The sequence below is a fragment of the Bufo bufo genome, chromosome 6, assembly GCF_905171765.1.
Source record: "Bufo bufo chromosome 6, aBufBuf1.1, whole genome shotgun sequence".
Classification (NCBI taxonomy): domain Eukaryota; kingdom Metazoa; phylum Chordata; class Amphibia; order Anura; family Bufonidae; genus Bufo; species Bufo bufo.
Genome location: NC_053394.1, coordinates 212826172 through 212844520, shown reverse-complemented (window position 1 = coordinate 212844520; position 18349 = coordinate 212826172). Strand labels below are relative to the sequence as shown.

The following is an 18349-nucleotide window of genomic DNA, read 5'->3' as shown; positions in this document are numbered from 1 at the left end:
CCCCCGCTGTCAACATCAGCCTTTTACACCGCTGCAGCCAATAGACTGTCTGCAGCGGTGACCAGCCCCCTTGGATCATGTGAAAGGGGGGACAGGTCACTGCTGTGACCAATCAACCGGATGTTAACAAGGGGGGACCAGAGTGCTGCAGTGGTGTTGGGAGTAATGGAGCCTGGACCCAGTGGCGGGGAGCAGTAAAGTATTCTACCCTCTGACAATAGGAGTTGGGGTTGCACTGAAAATCCACAGGGAAATTATTATAATGCATATGAATAGGGTTTTATAAAACAACAGTAGAAAAATCTACTTGAACTTTGGGCAGATTTTCAAATATTCTGAGTCATTTGCTAGAACACAATAAAATTGGCCTCATGATAAAAAGCATCTTCCATTTCATTTATATTTGCTGTACTGTGAGTGATTTTACAGCCCTTTGTAAAATGTGGTTAATGAACCTATTACTTGCATTTTCTGAAATTACAGTACTACTGTTATCAAAATTGTGCTCGAATCTCTCCCCTCAGGGAAAAGATGGATAACCAGATTGAGAAAGAAGCCCGTTTCCGACAGCTCATGGCTCACAGTTCTCACGACTCTGCTATTGATACAGACTCCCTGGAGTGGGAGACAGAAGTGGTGGAATTTGAGCGTGAGAGGGTGAGTTTAGTACAATCAAACGGGACTGCCAACCCTTGATGACTTAAACAGAAAATTACATATTATTTGAAGGGCATCTGTCAGCATATTTATAATTATGAAACTGGCTGACCTGTTACATGTGGGCCTGGCAGCTGAAGGCATCTGTGTTAGTAAAATGTTCATATGTGCCCGCATTGCTGAGAAAAATGAAGTTTAAATATATACAAATGAGGCTCTAAGAGCATTGCCATTACCCCTAGAGGTTCAGCTCTCTCTGTGCCCTCTGCACTTTGATTGACAGGTCCAGGCAGTGTAAATGCCATCATGCCTGGCCCTGACTTCTCCTAAAATCTTGCACTGCACCATGTGCTTAAGTAGCCAGCACAGGCGGAGTATTGGAAAGAGGCTCGCATTACGAAAGAGAACTGCCATCAAAGCTTTTTCCTGTACTACACCCCGCAAATCCCACGCCTGCGCCGTCCATTTTAGTAATAGGCGCAGTGAGTGAAAGACAGCAGCAGGCGAGTGTCCTTCACTCCCTGCGCCTAATACTAAAATAGACGGCACAGACGCAGGATTTGCGGGGCACGGAGGAGAACGAGGATGTCAATCACCTTTACAAAGGTGTGCCAAACGGTGAGAGGATGGAGCCTCTAGGTGCTGCAGCAACGCCCCACTAGCACCTAGAGGCTCATTTGCATATTATCAAAGTCATTATTTAGCGCGAACGGTGGCAGGCAGGGAGATACCCAGTTATGTTCTGCTGACATTGGCACATCGCTAATGTCAGCCAGCTACATAACGATTTTTCTGATGACAGAAACCCTTTAACATGGGGGTCTGATTGGTGGTCATGTTAACATTGGGAGTCCGATCTGAGGTCTAATTGGGGGTCTTATTAACACTGAGGGTCTGATTAACATTGGGGCTCTGAGCTGAGGTCAGATGTATGCACAATGAACTACTGTAAGACATTATAGAGCTGCTGTTCCCAGCTTGAGACAGTAGCTCTACATAAGATGGCTGTCCTCATAAAATGAATAAAAAAAAGATACAATCAGAAAATGTTAATAAAAGTAAAAAATATAAATAAATACATACTTTTAATCAGCAATTAAAACAAAATAGTGACATATTTCCTTTAATAAATGTGATTTAATTAGCTTTTCTTTGAGTGAGATACTATGCTAATCTTTTGTGCTGAAAAAGATAATTATCATTTTGTACAATTACCTGTGACACTTCCGCCTGAAGAGGATTTCTCATGTTTTAATTTTACTTCAGTGAAAATATAGGCTGGCTCACAGTATTTTTGCTTAAAATTTATTGATACATTAGATCAAAACAGACTGACTTATGTCAGTATCAGCATACATATATAAACAAAATGTGTAAATAGGTATATAAGTGCGGAGCTCACGCACAAACCTAAATGACCGGAGTACTCCTAGGAATAAGACCTAATGGCTAGAGTTGGGCTGCAAGAAATATTCTATTAGGGTCCATTCACACGTCCGTTTTTTCTTTCCTGATCTGTTCCGTTTTTTGCTGAACAGATCTGGACCAGATCTGGACCCATTCATTTTCAATGGGTCCTGGAAAAAAACGGACAGCTCAATGTCAGATTTTTTTCAGGACCCATTGAAAATGAATGGGTCCAGATCTGGTCCAGATCTGTTCAGCAAAAAACGGAACAGATCAGGAAAGAAACAACGGACGTGTGAATGGACCCTAAAACCGCTCATATGTCCATGCTTTCAGATGTCAATTTGCCAAATAGTTGGAACCAGAGGTTCTAATTTGTCCCAGTTATATTTCCCACAAAGGGACTCTGTGTTTGAATGTCGTCTGACAAATAGAAACCGCACTCTCTCCGATCTGTAGGGCTCCACTTACTTGTTATTAGCGGAGCAAACCATCAGACCCGCTCTCTCAGCGTCCCACGTGTCCAGCCAGATAGTCGATCGCTGGTTTGTGACGCAGGAGTCTGAACCGTCAGACCAACGGAAGCTGGTACAGCTGAGTTGAACCGGTATTGCCTGAACTTGTCAGACCAGGGAGAGTGAACAAGATTTACCTTGTATTTGCGGCAATGTCAGATATAGCAACACAGTATCAGTCCACTTAGTGAATCCTTGGTAGATGAAATCTTTGCAGCGGTATAGGACGTCTTCTGATGCTTTAGAAAAGGATTGCGGAAACAATAATTGAAGAAAGTCCTCTTGCGTTTTTTGAAAAACCGCACTGGTAGCCTGGTCTTAATACACACCAGACGCGTTTCGGAAACAAGTTCCTTCCTCAGTAGATAGTTGTATAATGCTGAATACAGACACAAGTTGTTACTTTATATACCCTGTTTGGGTTTGTTAAAAAATGTGGGTCGGATGACGGACTGGGCTAGACTGCACAGCCGCAATCTTCACCTTTAATGACAAAAACAGTGACTAACCGCAAATATATTGCTATATGCATCCTACTGTCATATTATAATTATATATGTGTAGGATACATGTTAAAAATAAGAAATAAAACAATTAGAACAATTAGAATGCAACATATGCTGGAATGACTGGATTTTGATATTGAAAGGTTTGGTAGAAAATATGGGTCGGCTTTTGGACTGGGCCAATCACACAGTCTCAATCTTTACCCTGTAATATATAAATGATCAATAAATTCCAGTACATCACTGCATATATTTTACAATGTTACATTGTAAGAGTACATATTTGGTTCACATTATAAATATGATTAAAATGCAAATATAAATAATAAAGGACAAATAAAAAATAAAAAAATAATAAATAAATAAAAAATAAATAAAAAATGAAAATAAAAGCATAAAAATGAGGATTAGTATAATAATAATAAATTACATGCTGGGATGTCTGATATGTGGCTTTAGGGGGAGAGGGGAAGGGATGCAGGAGGGGTCAATGCGTTATGACCCCTCCTGCATCCCTTCCCCTCTCCCCCTAAAGCCACATATCAGACATCCCAGCATGTAATTTATTATTATTATACTAATCCTCATTTTTATGCTTTTATTTTCATTTTTTATTTATTTTTTATTTATTTATTATTTTTTATTTGTCCTTTATTATTTATATTTGCATTTTAATCATATTTATAATGTGAACCAAATATGTACTCTTACAATGTAACATTGTAAAATATATGCAGTGATGTACTGGAATTTATTGATCATTTATATATTACAGGGTAAAGATTGAGACTGTGTGATTGGCCCAGTCCAAAAGCCGACCCATATTTTCTACCAAACCTTTCAATATCAAAACCCAGTCATTCCAGCATATGTTGCATTCTAATTGTTCTAATTGTTTTATTTCTTATTTTTAACATGTATCCTACACATATATAATTATAATATGACAGTAGGATGCATATAGCAATATATTTGCGGTTAGTCACTGTTTTTGTCATTAAAGGTGAAGATTGCGGCTGTGCAGTCTAGCCCAGTCCGTCATCCGACCCACATTTTTTAACAAACCCAAACAGGGTATATAAAGTAACAACTTGTGTCTGTATTCAGCATTATACAACTATCTACTGAGGAAGGAACTTGTTTCCGAAACGCGTCTGGTGTGTATTAAGACCAGGCTACCAGTGCGGTTTTTCAAAAAACGCAAGAGGACTTTCTTCAATTATTGTTTCCGCAATCCTTTTCTAAAGCATCAGAAGACGTCCTATACCGCTGCAAAGATTTCATCTACCAAGGATTCACTAAGTGGACTGATACTGTGTTGCTATATCTGACATTGCCGCAAATACAAGGTAAATCCTGTTCACTCTCCCTGGTCTGACAAGTTCAGGCAATACCGGTTCAACTCGGCTGTACCAGCTTCCGTTGGTCTGACGGTTCAGACTCCTGCGTCACAAACCAGCGATCGACTATCTGGCTGGAAACGTGGGACGCTGAGAGAGCGGGTCTGATGGTTTGCTCCGCTAATAACAAGTAAGTGGAGCCCTACAGATCGGAGAGAGTGCGGTTTCTATTTGTCAGACGACATTCAAACACAGAGTCCCTTTGTGGGAAATATAACTGGGACAAATTAGAACCTCTGGTTCCAACTATTTGGCAAATTGACATCTGAAAGCATGGACATATGAGCGGTTTAATAGAATATTTCTTGCAGCCCAACTCTAGCCATTAGGTCTTATTCCTAGGAGTACTCCGGTCATTTAGGTTTGTGCGTGAGCTCCGCACTTATATACCTATTTACACATTTTGTTTATATATGTATGCTGATACTGACATAAGTCAGTCTGTTTTGATCTAATGTATCAATAAATTTTAAGCAAAAATACTGTGAGCCAGCCTATATTTTCACTGATTTATTCCTCCTTTTCAGCTGGTAACTGAAAGGCTGCGCTCCAGTAGTTTGCTGGTGGAGCCTTTTCTAAATATCTGTTATTTGTTTTAATTTTACTTTTCTTATTAGATTTATGCCTGTAAAAGAAAAATGATTTCTATTTTTAATTTTGTAGGTACATATATTTATATGGCTGGGGCAGCTTTACTGGAGGCAGACACTTTTCCGTGTTTGCCACATAGGCATGGCTTTATAACGGCTATATAAGTCCCAGGTTATTACAATTTACAGAAACAGTACAGTCCCCTGCCCATACCAGAGTGCATACAGACCCTTATCTGTGTATATAGTGTTGTGTTGACCATACACATAACGTATCTTTTGGCCAACAGCTATTCCTCCCAGCTCCTCCAAAAATGTTTTCTGCTGCCAGAACCCTCTAACAGGGGCTTGTTTCTCTCAGTAGAGAAGATCAGCCATGTTGAAATCCAATATGCCAGGTCCTTCTTTTGTCCCAGCATCAGCCTGGATGGAGATTTAGATAATGCACATGCACATTATATTGGCCAGCCTTCATGTAATGTATAAGGCCAGCTTTATTAGCCTGCCCTTATCTAGGCTTCCAACAGAATAATAGGGTTTTTTAACTTGCCCCACCACTAATCATCAAAGCAGCAAAACAATGTTTACAGCAAAAAATAAATTCAAACAAGGGGGCATGTGTATGACCGTATTTTCAGTTCACATCTGATCCGAATTTTTGTTATTGTCTGTTTTGCGGACAAGAATAGGCATTTCTAATAAAGGGCAGACAAAATGAGGAATGCACAAGGCTGGAATCAGTCTTTTGCAGATCCTCAATTTGCGGACCAAAAAACTGATACGGTCGTGTGAATGCCCCCTAAAATGTAATTTTTCGAAGAAAAATTCTCTTGAATCTTTTTTTTTTTGCAGGAAGACATGGACCTCAAAGCACTGGGGTTTGATGTGGCAGATGGTGTCAGCGAGTCTTTTTTTCCAGGGGATAGCGGCATTTTTGTAACTAAAGTGGACAAAGGGAGCATTGCTGATGGCCGGCTAAGGTATATGATTTGTCTTGGACTTCATTTGGAACACTTCAAATGTATTTTCTTTTTCCTGGTCTTCTAGCTTCTATGAGGTATTGAGTTTTTGTCATTAGAATTGAGTTATCAGTTTTTGCCATTATAGACATTTATTACCTGTCCATGACTGGGGTGATAAGCATTCGATTGCCCACCGGTATGGGAAGGGAATCCTAAATGCCTCATTCTGCCTTACCTCAGTTGCTGCTTTTTCATACAGTTTCTATGTGTGCTATGGTAACAGCCCAGCACCCTGTATGGTCATCTTATAGGGGTGGTGGTGGTGTAGAAAAGCCACTGTATATGGCCTGTTAGGAGAGCTATGTTCGTACACCATGAAAAAAGGTAGACAAAGGTGAATAATTAAAAAAATATTTCCTACCTCCTCATTTCAGAGTAAATGACTGTCTCCTAAAGATAAATGATGTGGATCTTACCAACAAGGACCGAAAACAGTTGATAAAAGCTGTCCTTAGTGGAGGGGATGTCATCAACATGGTGATACGGAGAAGAAAGTCTCTTGGAAGTCGAATTGTAACGCCTTTGCAGATCAGCCTGGGCAATCACAAAGGTTTGTTTTCTAAGAAATAATTGCGTATAGATGACATCTGCAACCAAGGTTTGTTTCACACTGCCAGCACAGCCTTCTGACAGGCTTTTTCCAGCATAGAAAGCCAGGACTCGCCTGGACACAAACCGTTGAGTGCAGTGGTATTTGTTTGGCCAAGACTCAGCATATTTTGGGCGGATCTCTGCCCGACCCCATTATAGATAATGGAGCCCGACGGCATTCTGGCAGCGTCCGGCAGTGATGGATCTGGCAGGCTGTTTCTGAACGGAGCAGCCTGCCGGATCTGTGGACACATTTTATCTACCATATTTTATCATTTTATCTGTCCTTTCACCTGCCAAAAGTGCAAAGTGATTCTTTTCACTTGTGTTGCAAGGAGTCTGTTGGTGAATCAGCCCCATCCGATTTATGTTGCACCATAGTAAGGGTACATTCACACATCCGCAATTTCGTTCCGCATTTTGCGGAACGGAATTGCGGACCTGTTCATTTCTATGGGGCAGCACGATGTGCTGCCCGGATCCGGAATTGTGGATCCGCACTTCCGGGTCCGCAATTCCGATCCCGAAAAAAATAGAACATGTCCTATTCTTGTCCGCAATTGCGGACAAGAATAGGCATTTTCTATTAAGTGCTGGCGATGTGTGGTCCGCAAAATGCGGAACGCACATCGCCGATGTCCATGTTTTGCGGATCCACGGATCTGCAAAACACACACTGACGTGTGAATGGACCCTAATATTGCAGATAATTAAAAAAGTATTATGGTAAAAAAAAAAATCATTACATTTATTACAGTGAATGGTATCCGTTGGGTGCCAGCTATGTCTTGCATTTGCAGGATCCAACCATACTGCTATTCTATTTCTATGTTGGAACAGAATACTGGATTTTGGCTGTCTAAAGACCCCTTTAGAATGTCCGATGTTTGGGCATTGGGCATTCGTATGCTCGTTAACAATAATCTGCCGTTATAAAGGATCGTTCGTGCAGACACCTAAATCATTGTTTGCCGGCATCAGATAGTGCTGTCTAAAAGGCACTGCTGTCGGCAAACAATGGTTCTGTATGGGGAGGAGAGATTGCATTAGTGATCACTTCTCCCCATACTATGGAGAAGATTGCTGCATGTAAACAGGTGATTTGTCGGGAAGGAACACTTCTGCTGCGTAGGTGGTTCCCAAGCTTTTCATTATCAGCCTCCAAAGTGTCCAGTGTTATCTCGCTTGTTAGCAATTATTTGGCAGTGTAAATGTACCGATGATTACCCGATGAACGAGCGAAACACTCATTCATCGGGTAATAGATGATTTGTGCGGTCACAAAAATTGTTTGCCAGCAGCAGATCATGCTGTGTAAACAGCATCTGCTGCCGGCAAACAAGTAGTCAGTATAGGGATGAGCGATGGCATTAGTGATCGCTCCTCCCCATATTATGGAGGAGATGGCTGCATTCCCAACAATCTGTCGCTGTGTCGTCCTGTGTAAAGGGACCTTTGGAGCAAGTGCACAGTCTGACCCTGATGATGGGTGACAGCTGGGATCACTCTGACTCGCTTTGTAATACATTTTCAGGGCTAAAGTGCCAGCCATGCAAGTTTTTACATGTCATCAGTCAGATTATGACAGCTATCAGTAGTGATGTGTATTACAAGCCCTAGACCCGTAAGGCTGGGTTCACACGGGCGTCATGCTTTGGCTTCGGATGCGTCCCGAGTGCATTGCGGCAAACACGTTTTGCACGCGCGTGATAAAACACTGAATGTGGTACCCAGACTCGAACTTCTTCACTGAAGTTCAGGTTTGGGTTCAAGGTTGTGTAGATGTAATTATTTCCCCTTATAACATGGTTATAAGGGAAAATAATAGCATTCTCAATACAGAATGCTTAGTAGAAGGTCAATTGAGGGTTAAAAAATTAACTCACCTCCTCCAATTGATCGCGTAGCTGCCGGTCGCCTGTTCTTTCTTCAGGACCTGTCAAAGGACCTGTGGTGATGTCACAGAGCTCATCACATGGTCCAATCACATGGTCCATCACCACGGTGATGGACCATGTGGTTGGACCATGTGATGTGACGTCACCACAGGTCCTTTAGCTGGCAGCTCATGATTAAAGAAGTAAGAAGAGATCGGCAACTACGCGATCAAGAGGAGGAGGTGAGTTAATTTATTTTTTATTTTTTAACCTTCAATTGACCTACTAAGCATTCTGTATTAAGAATGCTATTATTTTCCCTTATAACCACGTTATAAGGGAAAATAACACAGTGAACAGACTTTCATCTTCGCAGCCATGCGTGAAAATCGCACCGCATGCACACTTGCTTGCGGATGCTTGCGATTTTCACGCAGCCCCATTTACTTTTATGGGGCCTTCGTTGCGTGAGAAACGCACAGTATAGAGCATGCTGCGATGTTCACGCAACGCACAAGTGATGCGTGAAAATCACCGCTCATCTGCACAACCCCATAGAAGTGAATGGGTCCGGATTCAGTGCGGGTACAATGCGTTCATCTCACGCATTGTACCCGCATGGAAATCTCGCCCGTGTGAACCCAGCCTAATACATTCTGCCGAGGAAGAGCTCCAGGGCTACTGTGCATGCCCTGAAGCTGTTCTACACAGAATGTCAGGATGCGCCTGCGTGACTGTTTGTGCTCCCGGCCATGAGAGAGGCCGGAGCCATGTCTGGCAGTGCTCAAATGCATATCCCCACACACCAAGCAGTGAATAATAAAGGGATTGAAGAATTCAGAAAATATTCCAAAAGTTTGGCTAAAGCACATATATAATAAAGTGGCTTGTATTGACAAGTTGGGAGTAATTTTATGAGGTGAGACAGCCCCTTTTAAGATTTTTTTGTGTTTAAACTTTAGTTTTACAATCTAGGGGGCCGTTCTCGCAAAGTTTTTCAACAGCTAGTTTTGGAGAAGTGGATTCAGCGCCAAAAGCACTGGGAGGCTGCACGGAAACCACCTTTCATGGTTTTTAATGGGAGGCTATGGTTTATGGCCATGACCAGTCATTTCTTGGTGCGGTCATTGCAGTAAACATAGCTGCATGAACTACCGTATATGGACTTCTATTGCAAAGTATGCTGAAAATTCTGCTGTCAGTCGTGTGAACAGCCTCTTAAAAACCACTTAATCTGAAAATAAATGGGAATACTTACAGAAAAACGTGCCTGTTCATTTGTCAGTCTGCAGGATTTTCTACATGTTGCTGAAATAAGCAGACGTCTTCCATTTTCGGCTGGTAGATAGTTGAAGGGTAGGCTTATCTCATGGTCGGGGCTTAGCTTTGTCTGCTATTGAGTATTGGATAAAGCCCCTAGATAGGAACATTAGGAACCTGCAGATTCTGACAAAAAAAAAAGCGATTACTGTTAACGGAACACTTCCCGATGAAGCCCTCCGTTTTGTTTTCCCATTTTTCTGTTACTTAGCCTACTGGTCTGTTTTTAGCTATTAATTTCCTTACACAATTGTAAATTCTTAAATACTGCTGCTTTTCTCTGCATACAGTTTTCTGTGCATAAAGCTCAAGAAAGAGTGCATGTGGAATGGATTTTTCCTTTGTTTTGTAATTTTCACATAATAATTGCCTAACTGTAATTATGGTAATTACCTAATGCTACAGTAGGAACCACTCGGACACAGCTTGTTTATATGATCCCCTGGATCCCTGCTGTGGATTTGCTTTAACAGCTTCTCAATTATAAATGTGGATTAGCCGCATGCAATGGTGATTCTCTGCATATGGCTAACTTCTCACGATGATTTCAAATCTGTGTGAAAAAAAATCTGCAACCTTATGAACTACAATGCAAATTCCCTTTGGAAAGAATGGGGCGCAGAAATCTGTGTGAAATTTCCAGAATATACTATACCAGTGATGGCAAACCTTTTACAGACTGATCGCCCAAACTATAACTCAAAACCCACATATTTATAGCAAAGTGCCAACACGGCAATTTAACCTGAATACTACAGTCCAATATAGTATATCTTCCATGTACTTTATCATTTACCTATAATGGCCTGCCTGTGCGGTTCACAGTGCGCCCTGCGCTGATGAATGGCAGGAAAAGTCTAAGGTATATTGGTACACCATAGACTTATTCCAGGGTGCGGGTGCCCACAGAGAGGGCTCTGAGTGCCGCCTCTGGCACCTGTGCCATAGGTTAGCCACCACTGTACTGTACCATGCACCTTACATTTTAAATCAGGTTTCTAGTCATACTGTGCCTGTGATTAGTATAACAAAATATCCAACTGTATTCACTTATAGATAGTGGAGTTTCTTTGGAGACTGGAATATTGGTGGCATCTGTGATGCCTGGAAGTCCTGCTGCCAAAGAGGGATCTCTCACAGTTGGTGACAGAGTAGTGGCTGTAAGTATAAACCAGTTTTCCATGAATTCACTAGAAGCTGAAGATGTGGCCATATAGATATTTTTCTGTATTATTTATCTTATTTCGATCTGTTAGAGCATTTGTCACCATGATCAACCCTATTAAAACAGGCATACTGCCTGGTAGGGTTGATCATGGTGGTTAAAATGAGCCCTCCATTGCTGCAAACGGATGTACTGTTGCAGCATAATTACTTTTATTTTTATGCAAATGTGGTAACTGAAGCACCAAGGAGCTGGCCTAGACCTTTGGAGCATCACTTCACCTCCTCCTCTCCCCTATGCCCCCCCCCTCCCTCGTGGCCTACTTGACGGAACCAGGCATCTTCACAGTTTGGTTGCCTGGCCCTGAAATCTTGAGATTTCATTGGCACATGCGCGGTTGGTGTCGGGAGGTTCTCCCCATAGAGATTTGCACTGCGCAAGCTCTGATGACAGCATCTGCGCTTACGCAGTGCAGATCTTAGTATGGAGAGCATCCTGAAATCAACCGCTCATGCACTGAGCATGCGTGATTTTTTCAGTGTGGAGAGGATTACACATAACAGCAGCTCATCTCTCACATACAAAAATGGGGAGGGGGGCATAGATGGGTTAAACAAGAACCGTGCTGAAACCAAAAAATATATATATAAAATGGCAAGAAACAGGTGTATGTATGTATGTATGTATGTGTGTGTGTAATATATAAATATATATATGAAAAAATGCCTTTCTCAAGCAATCCATACAGACAAAGTGCTCAGTATATATAGCAATCCAAATTAGTGTGCCAATTCATAACAATTACAAACAATCATGTAATATCAAAATAGAACATAAGAAATAATAAAATGTGACAATGACTTAATATGTCTTATAATGACGTCATGTATAACAGTGATTGAAGTACATTCAAAAATTCATCTTGTGTAGAAAAAAATCCATATGTGTACATAATTAATATCAATATCATTATTAGTGCCATGTGTAACCAATGATACAAAGTGCTAAGTGCTTACTGGATGATATCGCTGACGAAGAGTGAAGGAGGAGCAATGAGGCGAATGGCTGCCATCGGCTGCATAACGTGTGATCCGGCGTACCTGAAGCGCAACTGCGCATGTCAGGATGATGTATATTTCTCATTTCCAAATATCCCTGCCCTCATTTCTATGCAGTTGCGCACTGTGACCCAGACGCAGAGTCAACCATTTTAAGTGCGGGAAAAGCACATAGAGTATCAGGCGCATGCGCATTCGTAACGGTCATATCTGATATACACAGGATCGAGGTACTGGTGCACAATTCCGTGCGACAAACAGAAACAGATGGCTATGTGGGGTCAGATGTAGGCAACCACAACTTGTTAGAAATGGAGCCTCCATCCGGGATCACGGACCAATTGCGAGCCTGCATGTCAATGCAGGGTCACACTGTATCCATGACCATAGCCCACTTATCACCAACATTTCAGTGGGTTCTCCTCAACACACGTCCACCGTCCATGTGCATAACAGAGTATAACCAAAAGATATAACAAAAAATAAATGAGAGGCATCATATATAAGCTGTAATAATGACTGCACGCCATCACTTGGTATAACCTCAATCTTCCTCTCGCCACACTCCGTGACACATCATCTGTAATAAAAAAAAAATAGAAATTAGAAAAGTTAGAAATCTTTGCTAATTTATTGAAAAGGAGAAACAAAAATATTGCATTTACTTAAGTATTCAGACCCTTTACTCAGTTTGTTGAAAGGGGTTTTACAAGATTCTCTAAAATTTGGCAGAGTAATGGGCTGTGTAAAATTAATAAAAAATAAATAAAATGTCCAGCCTTTCCCATGCAACCTGCAACTGCCACAAGCAGTTTGTTCATGTGAGCACTGCAGCCATTCACCGGCCTCAGGGGCTGTTCATGCATGCATGCTTGACCACTGAAATCATTGATTAGGTATCGGCCCAGTAGAGAACGGAGAGGTGGTGTGTAACATTTAAACTGAGTAATTATTTTTCTTTTGTTTTACAAACCCCCTGCTCTCTGCAAAATAAAAATAAAATTTGAAAAACCCCTTTAAACAGTAAAGTCCGCTAAAACCAGAAAACTAGGCATCGGCATAGAGACATTTCCTAAGTTGTCACTAGTGGGTTTCTGTAAGCTATGACCTTGACCATGTGCTAAAATGTAAGGAGTCACCCAGTGTTTTTGAGGTGTGTGTTTCTTTAGATTTTACTCCAGAAATGTCCAGATCTTTAATGTAATATTGAAGGCCTGGCTTAAATGTGCATGCAAGGTAAACATCAAAGGGGCCTAGTGCTCTGAAGAGAGCCAGGTTATGTCACTGTTATGAAGCTGATTCCATGTTTTTACTGTGCTCGATCAGTCATTGTCTGTCATTGCAGATTAACGGTATAGCTTTGGACAACAAATCCATTACAGAATGTGAGGCACTACTCGGGAGCTGTCGGGAGTCTCTCAGCATCTCTTTGTTAAAGGTAATTTAAAGTTTAGTGTATTCTAGTAGGAAACCGTTGTAAGGAAGCTATTGTGCGCTCAGGGTACTTTCACCCTTGTGGCAGAGGATTCCAGCAGGCAGTTCCGTCGCCGGAACTGCCTGCCGTATTTGGCAATCCGGACGCAAACGGAAAAATGGATCCGGTATCTATTTTTTTCACAGTTTTAATGGTCTGCGCATGCGCGGACCAGAAGAACAGATCCGTTTTGCCGAAACACTTGGGGCCGGGCATTAATGCATTTCAAAGGAAATGAATGCCAGATCTGGCATTCTGGCAAGTGTTCAGGATTTTTGGCCGGAGAGAAAACTGCAGCATGCAAAACGTAAGAGGGACTGAACTGATGCATCCTGAACGGATTGCTCTCCATTCAGAATGCATTAGGATAAAACTGATCAGTTCTTTTCCGGTATTGACGGAACTCAATGCCGGAAAAGAAAACCGCTAGTGTGAAAGTACCCTTACTATGTAAAGCGGAGATTTGCAATTATACTTATACAGTTCTAGCACAGTGCAAACAGAGGAGATGTATCCATGGCATTACTGATGACCAGCGTCCTGTGGTCAAAGCCATTTTAAATATGAAATATTTGATCACCCAATGCCAAGCATCATTCTCCCTCTATGATGGGAAAATGTTCTAGATCCCCTGGATGTTGTACAACATGGAGATGAGAACTGGAATGCAGATGTGTAAAACGTGCAGGTTGTTTGAAAGTAATTATAGTAACATAGTTTGTAAGGCTGAAAAAGACCTATGTCTATCCAGTTCAGCCTCTGCTGTTTTTGAACCTTGTGGCAATACCACCTGATCATTCTATATCTCTTATTTCCTCTCATTGGAACCCGGCCCATGTTCATTTGGAACATAATGTATCCAAATTCTTTATCAGTTTTGTCAGGATCACAGACTAAGGCTACTTTCACACTAGCGTTTGGGGCTCCGCTTGTGAGTTCCGTTTGAAGGGGCTCACAAGCGGCACCGAACGGATCCGTCCAGCCCTAATGCATTCTGAGTGGATGCGGATCCGCTCAGAATGCATCAGTTTGGCACCGTTTGTCCTCCGCTCAGCAGGCGGACCCCTGAACGCTGCTTGCAGCGTTCGGGTGTCCGCCTGGCCGTGCGGAGGCAAACGGATCCGTCCAGACTTACAATGTAAGTCAATGGGGACGGATCCGTTTGAAGTTGACACAATATGGCTCAATTTTCAAACGGATCCGTCCCCCATTGACTTTCAATGTAAAGTCAAAACGGATCCGTTTGCATTATCATGAACATTATCATGGTAATGCAAACGGATCCGTTCTGAACGGATCTAAGCGTTTGCATTATAGGTGCGGATCCGTCTGTGCAGATACCAGACGGATCCGCACCTAACGCAGGTGTGAAAGTAGCCTTAGATTCAGGATGGAAGACTGCATGGTCACGCTGGACCTCCCTCTGTCAGAACTCCATCATCCTAAAATAAACAAATCCGTCTTATGGTGCATTCACACGACCGTATAAATGGATCCACATCAGTTCCGCAAATTTGCGGAACGGGTGCGGACCCATTCATTTCAATGGGACCGCAAAAGATGCGGACAGCACACCGTGTGCTGTCCGACCGTGTGCTGTCCGCATCCGTTGCCCCGTTCCGTGGCCCCGCAAAAAAGATAGAGCATGTCCTATTCTTGTCCGCAACCGCGGACAAGCTTAGGCATTCTCTCTATAGCGCTGGCCATGTGCGATCCGCAAATTTCGGAATGCACACGGCCGGCATCCGTGTTTTGCGGAGCGCAAAACACTTACGGTGGTGTGAATGCACCCTTAGCTGCCACGACTCGTCATATCAGGCTGACGAGACACCTTGCATTAAATAACGCCCCAGGCATGCATCCTAGCAACTTCATATTAACTCCATCCACTCCATTCTAATGTCCCGCATACATGCATACTAAACATGGGGGAGGCCATGGCAAGATGGCTTGAGTTATTTAAATGCTCCCTGTTACTGAACTGGGATCGATTTGACTTTGATACCGTAGACACATATACATGGCCTGAGTTCTCAGCAGGAGGCACGTGGCCCAAATATGGAGTAGGTCACATGGAGTGGAAGAGATCTCGGTAGTCCTGCTCCAGTTCCCACTCCAGGGTTGCTAGGTGAGCCAGGTCTTTCTCTACCTCATGGGGGTCATCCCAATTCTGCCTAGCCTCCCTCTCATAGAAAATGTCCTGAAGTCTGGACTGTGCAGGGCTCTCGAAATCAGGCTCTGCAAAGGACTCCCATAACAAGCCAGGAACATCAAACTCCTCTCCCTCTGGCTTGTCATGCTCCGCTGTCCAGGGTATATACTGTGCCATATACCACCAGAGCGCCTGGTAGGCAATCTCCAGCCATAGCTCCTGCCATACCCGGTGCTCTAGTTCCTTCACCCATTCCTCCAGGGGCTGCTCTCCCAGGAAGGGCATCCGCAGGGCCACTTGCTTCTGCAATCGCTGCTCTTCACTGGGGAGACTCTCGCCTCGCTAGTATTGTACATTATCCAGGGCCTGGTACCAGATGCCTTTCCTTAATGCATCCCGGCCATCAAGGTCTTCCTCATCGTAAGCCACTGCTGGTTTCATCCTGCTGCTGTCAGGGTCGCTGTACTGGGACATGCGTTGCCCTCAAATTGTAAAATCCATGGAATGGTGTCTCCTGTAGCTGTCTTTCTGGCTGTGGGAATGATCCCGCCGCTTGCCACCAATTGTAACGGCATACAAGGGAATGCTCCAAACTCCCGAATGGAACCTCACGAATAGCTGCTAGCAGACGAATAGGAAACGCACCCAAGCGGCTTACACTCCTAGCAATCCGTCTCTAACAGCATACATTGAATCCCCCCCAAGAACGAGACGAGGCTCCGTGTTGAGGGTAAATCAGTGGACCGGCCAGAGCTGTGTGTTTATTGATCTTGTATAACATTGGTACACATCAGTACCACCCACAGGGTTTTGTAAAAACAACCAATAAACACGTACAATACTGTAAAACACTCCCACACAAAATCCTCCCCTCTGCCTGTGATACAATTACCTTACACAATGGGTTGATGTAATTATCACAGGCAGGAGAATACACAATGTCTTCTGTCCTGGAGACAACCGAGGAGTAATTCAATTATCTCTCAGGACAAAGCGAAATCGCCAATACACACGTGGAGACAATAGGACAGACATCACTCCTCAATTATACAATGTCCCAACCATTACAGTAAACATAGACATTTAACATATCCCCAGATGGCTTGGATCTGAGCGCTCAATATATCCAAACAGCGCTCAGATGCCACAAACACAGTCAAATCGCCATGGGGTTTAAGTTTAGCATGGGCTGATGAGAGGGCCCATAATCCTGGGGCAAGAGGCTGGCAACCAGGGGTTTCATGTGTGACCTTGGTGGAAAGGACACTAGCCTTTTCCTGACCCCTCTAAAGGTGCTGCTCTGTGAAAGGTTTTTGTATGACCCTATCTTCAGGTTCTATGACTGGGGTCTCTGAAGTGATTCTATCTTACTTATTTTATGAATACAATCTCCTGACCTGGTTTAGCGATGGGGACATGGACAATGTGATGACCCACTACAGGAATGTAAAGGGAGGGGGAGGGGTGCCTACTCCTAACAATAGTTTTGATCTCTGGATACCTCTATCAAATATAATTACATGACAAGGCCAACAGATACAGCTACTTTAACCCCTTCAGAACTTTGATATATTTTATGTCAGTCACTACAGTGTATCTTGTGCCAGCTAAGGGTACTTTCACACTTGCGTTGTTAGATTCCGTCAGCCTGCCGGATCCGGAAATCCGTATGCAAACGAATAGCATTTGTAGACTGATCCAGATGCGGATCCGTCTCACAAATGCATTGCAATACAGGATTCGTCTCTCTGGTGTCATCCGGAAAAAACGGATCGAGTATTTATTTTTCTCACATTTTTAAAGGTCTGTTCATGCGCAGACCGGAAAACCGGATCCGATTTTCCAGAACACTTGGTGCCGGATCCGGTATTAAAGCATTTCAATGGAAAATAATGCCGGATCCGGCATTCCGGCAAGTGTTCCGGAAATTTGGACTGAGAAAATACTGCAACATGCTGCGGTATTTTCTCTGGCCAAATACCGTAAGAGTGACTGAACTTAAAGAGGACCTTTCACCGATTCTTACCCTATGAACTAAGTATACAGACATGTGGAGCGGCGCCCGGGGATCTCACTGCACTTACTATTATCCCCGGGCGCCGCTCCGTTCTCCTGCTATGCCCTCCGGTATCTCCGTTCCCTAAGTAATGGTAGGCGGAGTCTGCCCTAGCGCTGGCCAATCGCATTGCAGAGCTCACAGCCTGGGAGAAAATAACCTCCCAGGCTGTGAGCTCTGCGCTGCGATTGGCCAGCGCTAGGGCAGACTCCGCCTACCATAACTTAGGGACTGGTATCTCCGCCTACTATAACTTAGTGAGCGGAGATACCGGAGGGCATAGCGGGAGAACGGAGCGGCGCCCAGGGATAATAGTAAGTGCAGTGAGATCCCCGGGCGCCGCTCTACATATCTGTATAGTTAGTTCATAGGGTAAGAATCGTGAAAGGTCCTCTTTAAGACATCCAGATGCATCCTGAACGGATTGCTCTCCATTCAGAATGCATTAGCATAAAACTGATCAGTTTTTTCCGGTATTGAGCCCCTAGGACAGAGCTCAGTACCGGAACACTTTAACGCTAGTGTGAAAGTACCCTTAGTCCACACCTCGTTCTACTGT

At 43.2% G+C, this 18349-nt stretch overlaps 1 protein-coding gene across 5 annotated transcripts in view; it reads left to right on the top strand.

Annotated features, from left to right (window-relative positions):
* Window positions 1-18349, top strand: part of DLG5 (discs large MAGUK scaffold protein 5) — a 233215-nt gene that overhangs the window by 100559 nt on the left and 114307 nt on the right. For all 5 annotated transcript variants that reach the window (XM_040438900.1, XM_040438901.1, XM_040438897.1 and 2 more), the window contains 5 exons: window positions 525-657; window positions 5928-6055; window positions 6472-6647; window positions 10942-11045; window positions 13454-13546. In XM_040438900.1, coding sequence (XP_040294834.1) covers window positions 525-657; window positions 5928-6055; window positions 6472-6647; window positions 10942-11045; window positions 13454-13546 — 634 coding nt within the window. The remainder of the gene's footprint in view (window positions 1-524; window positions 658-5927; window positions 6056-6471; window positions 6648-10941; window positions 11046-13453; window positions 13547-18349) is intronic.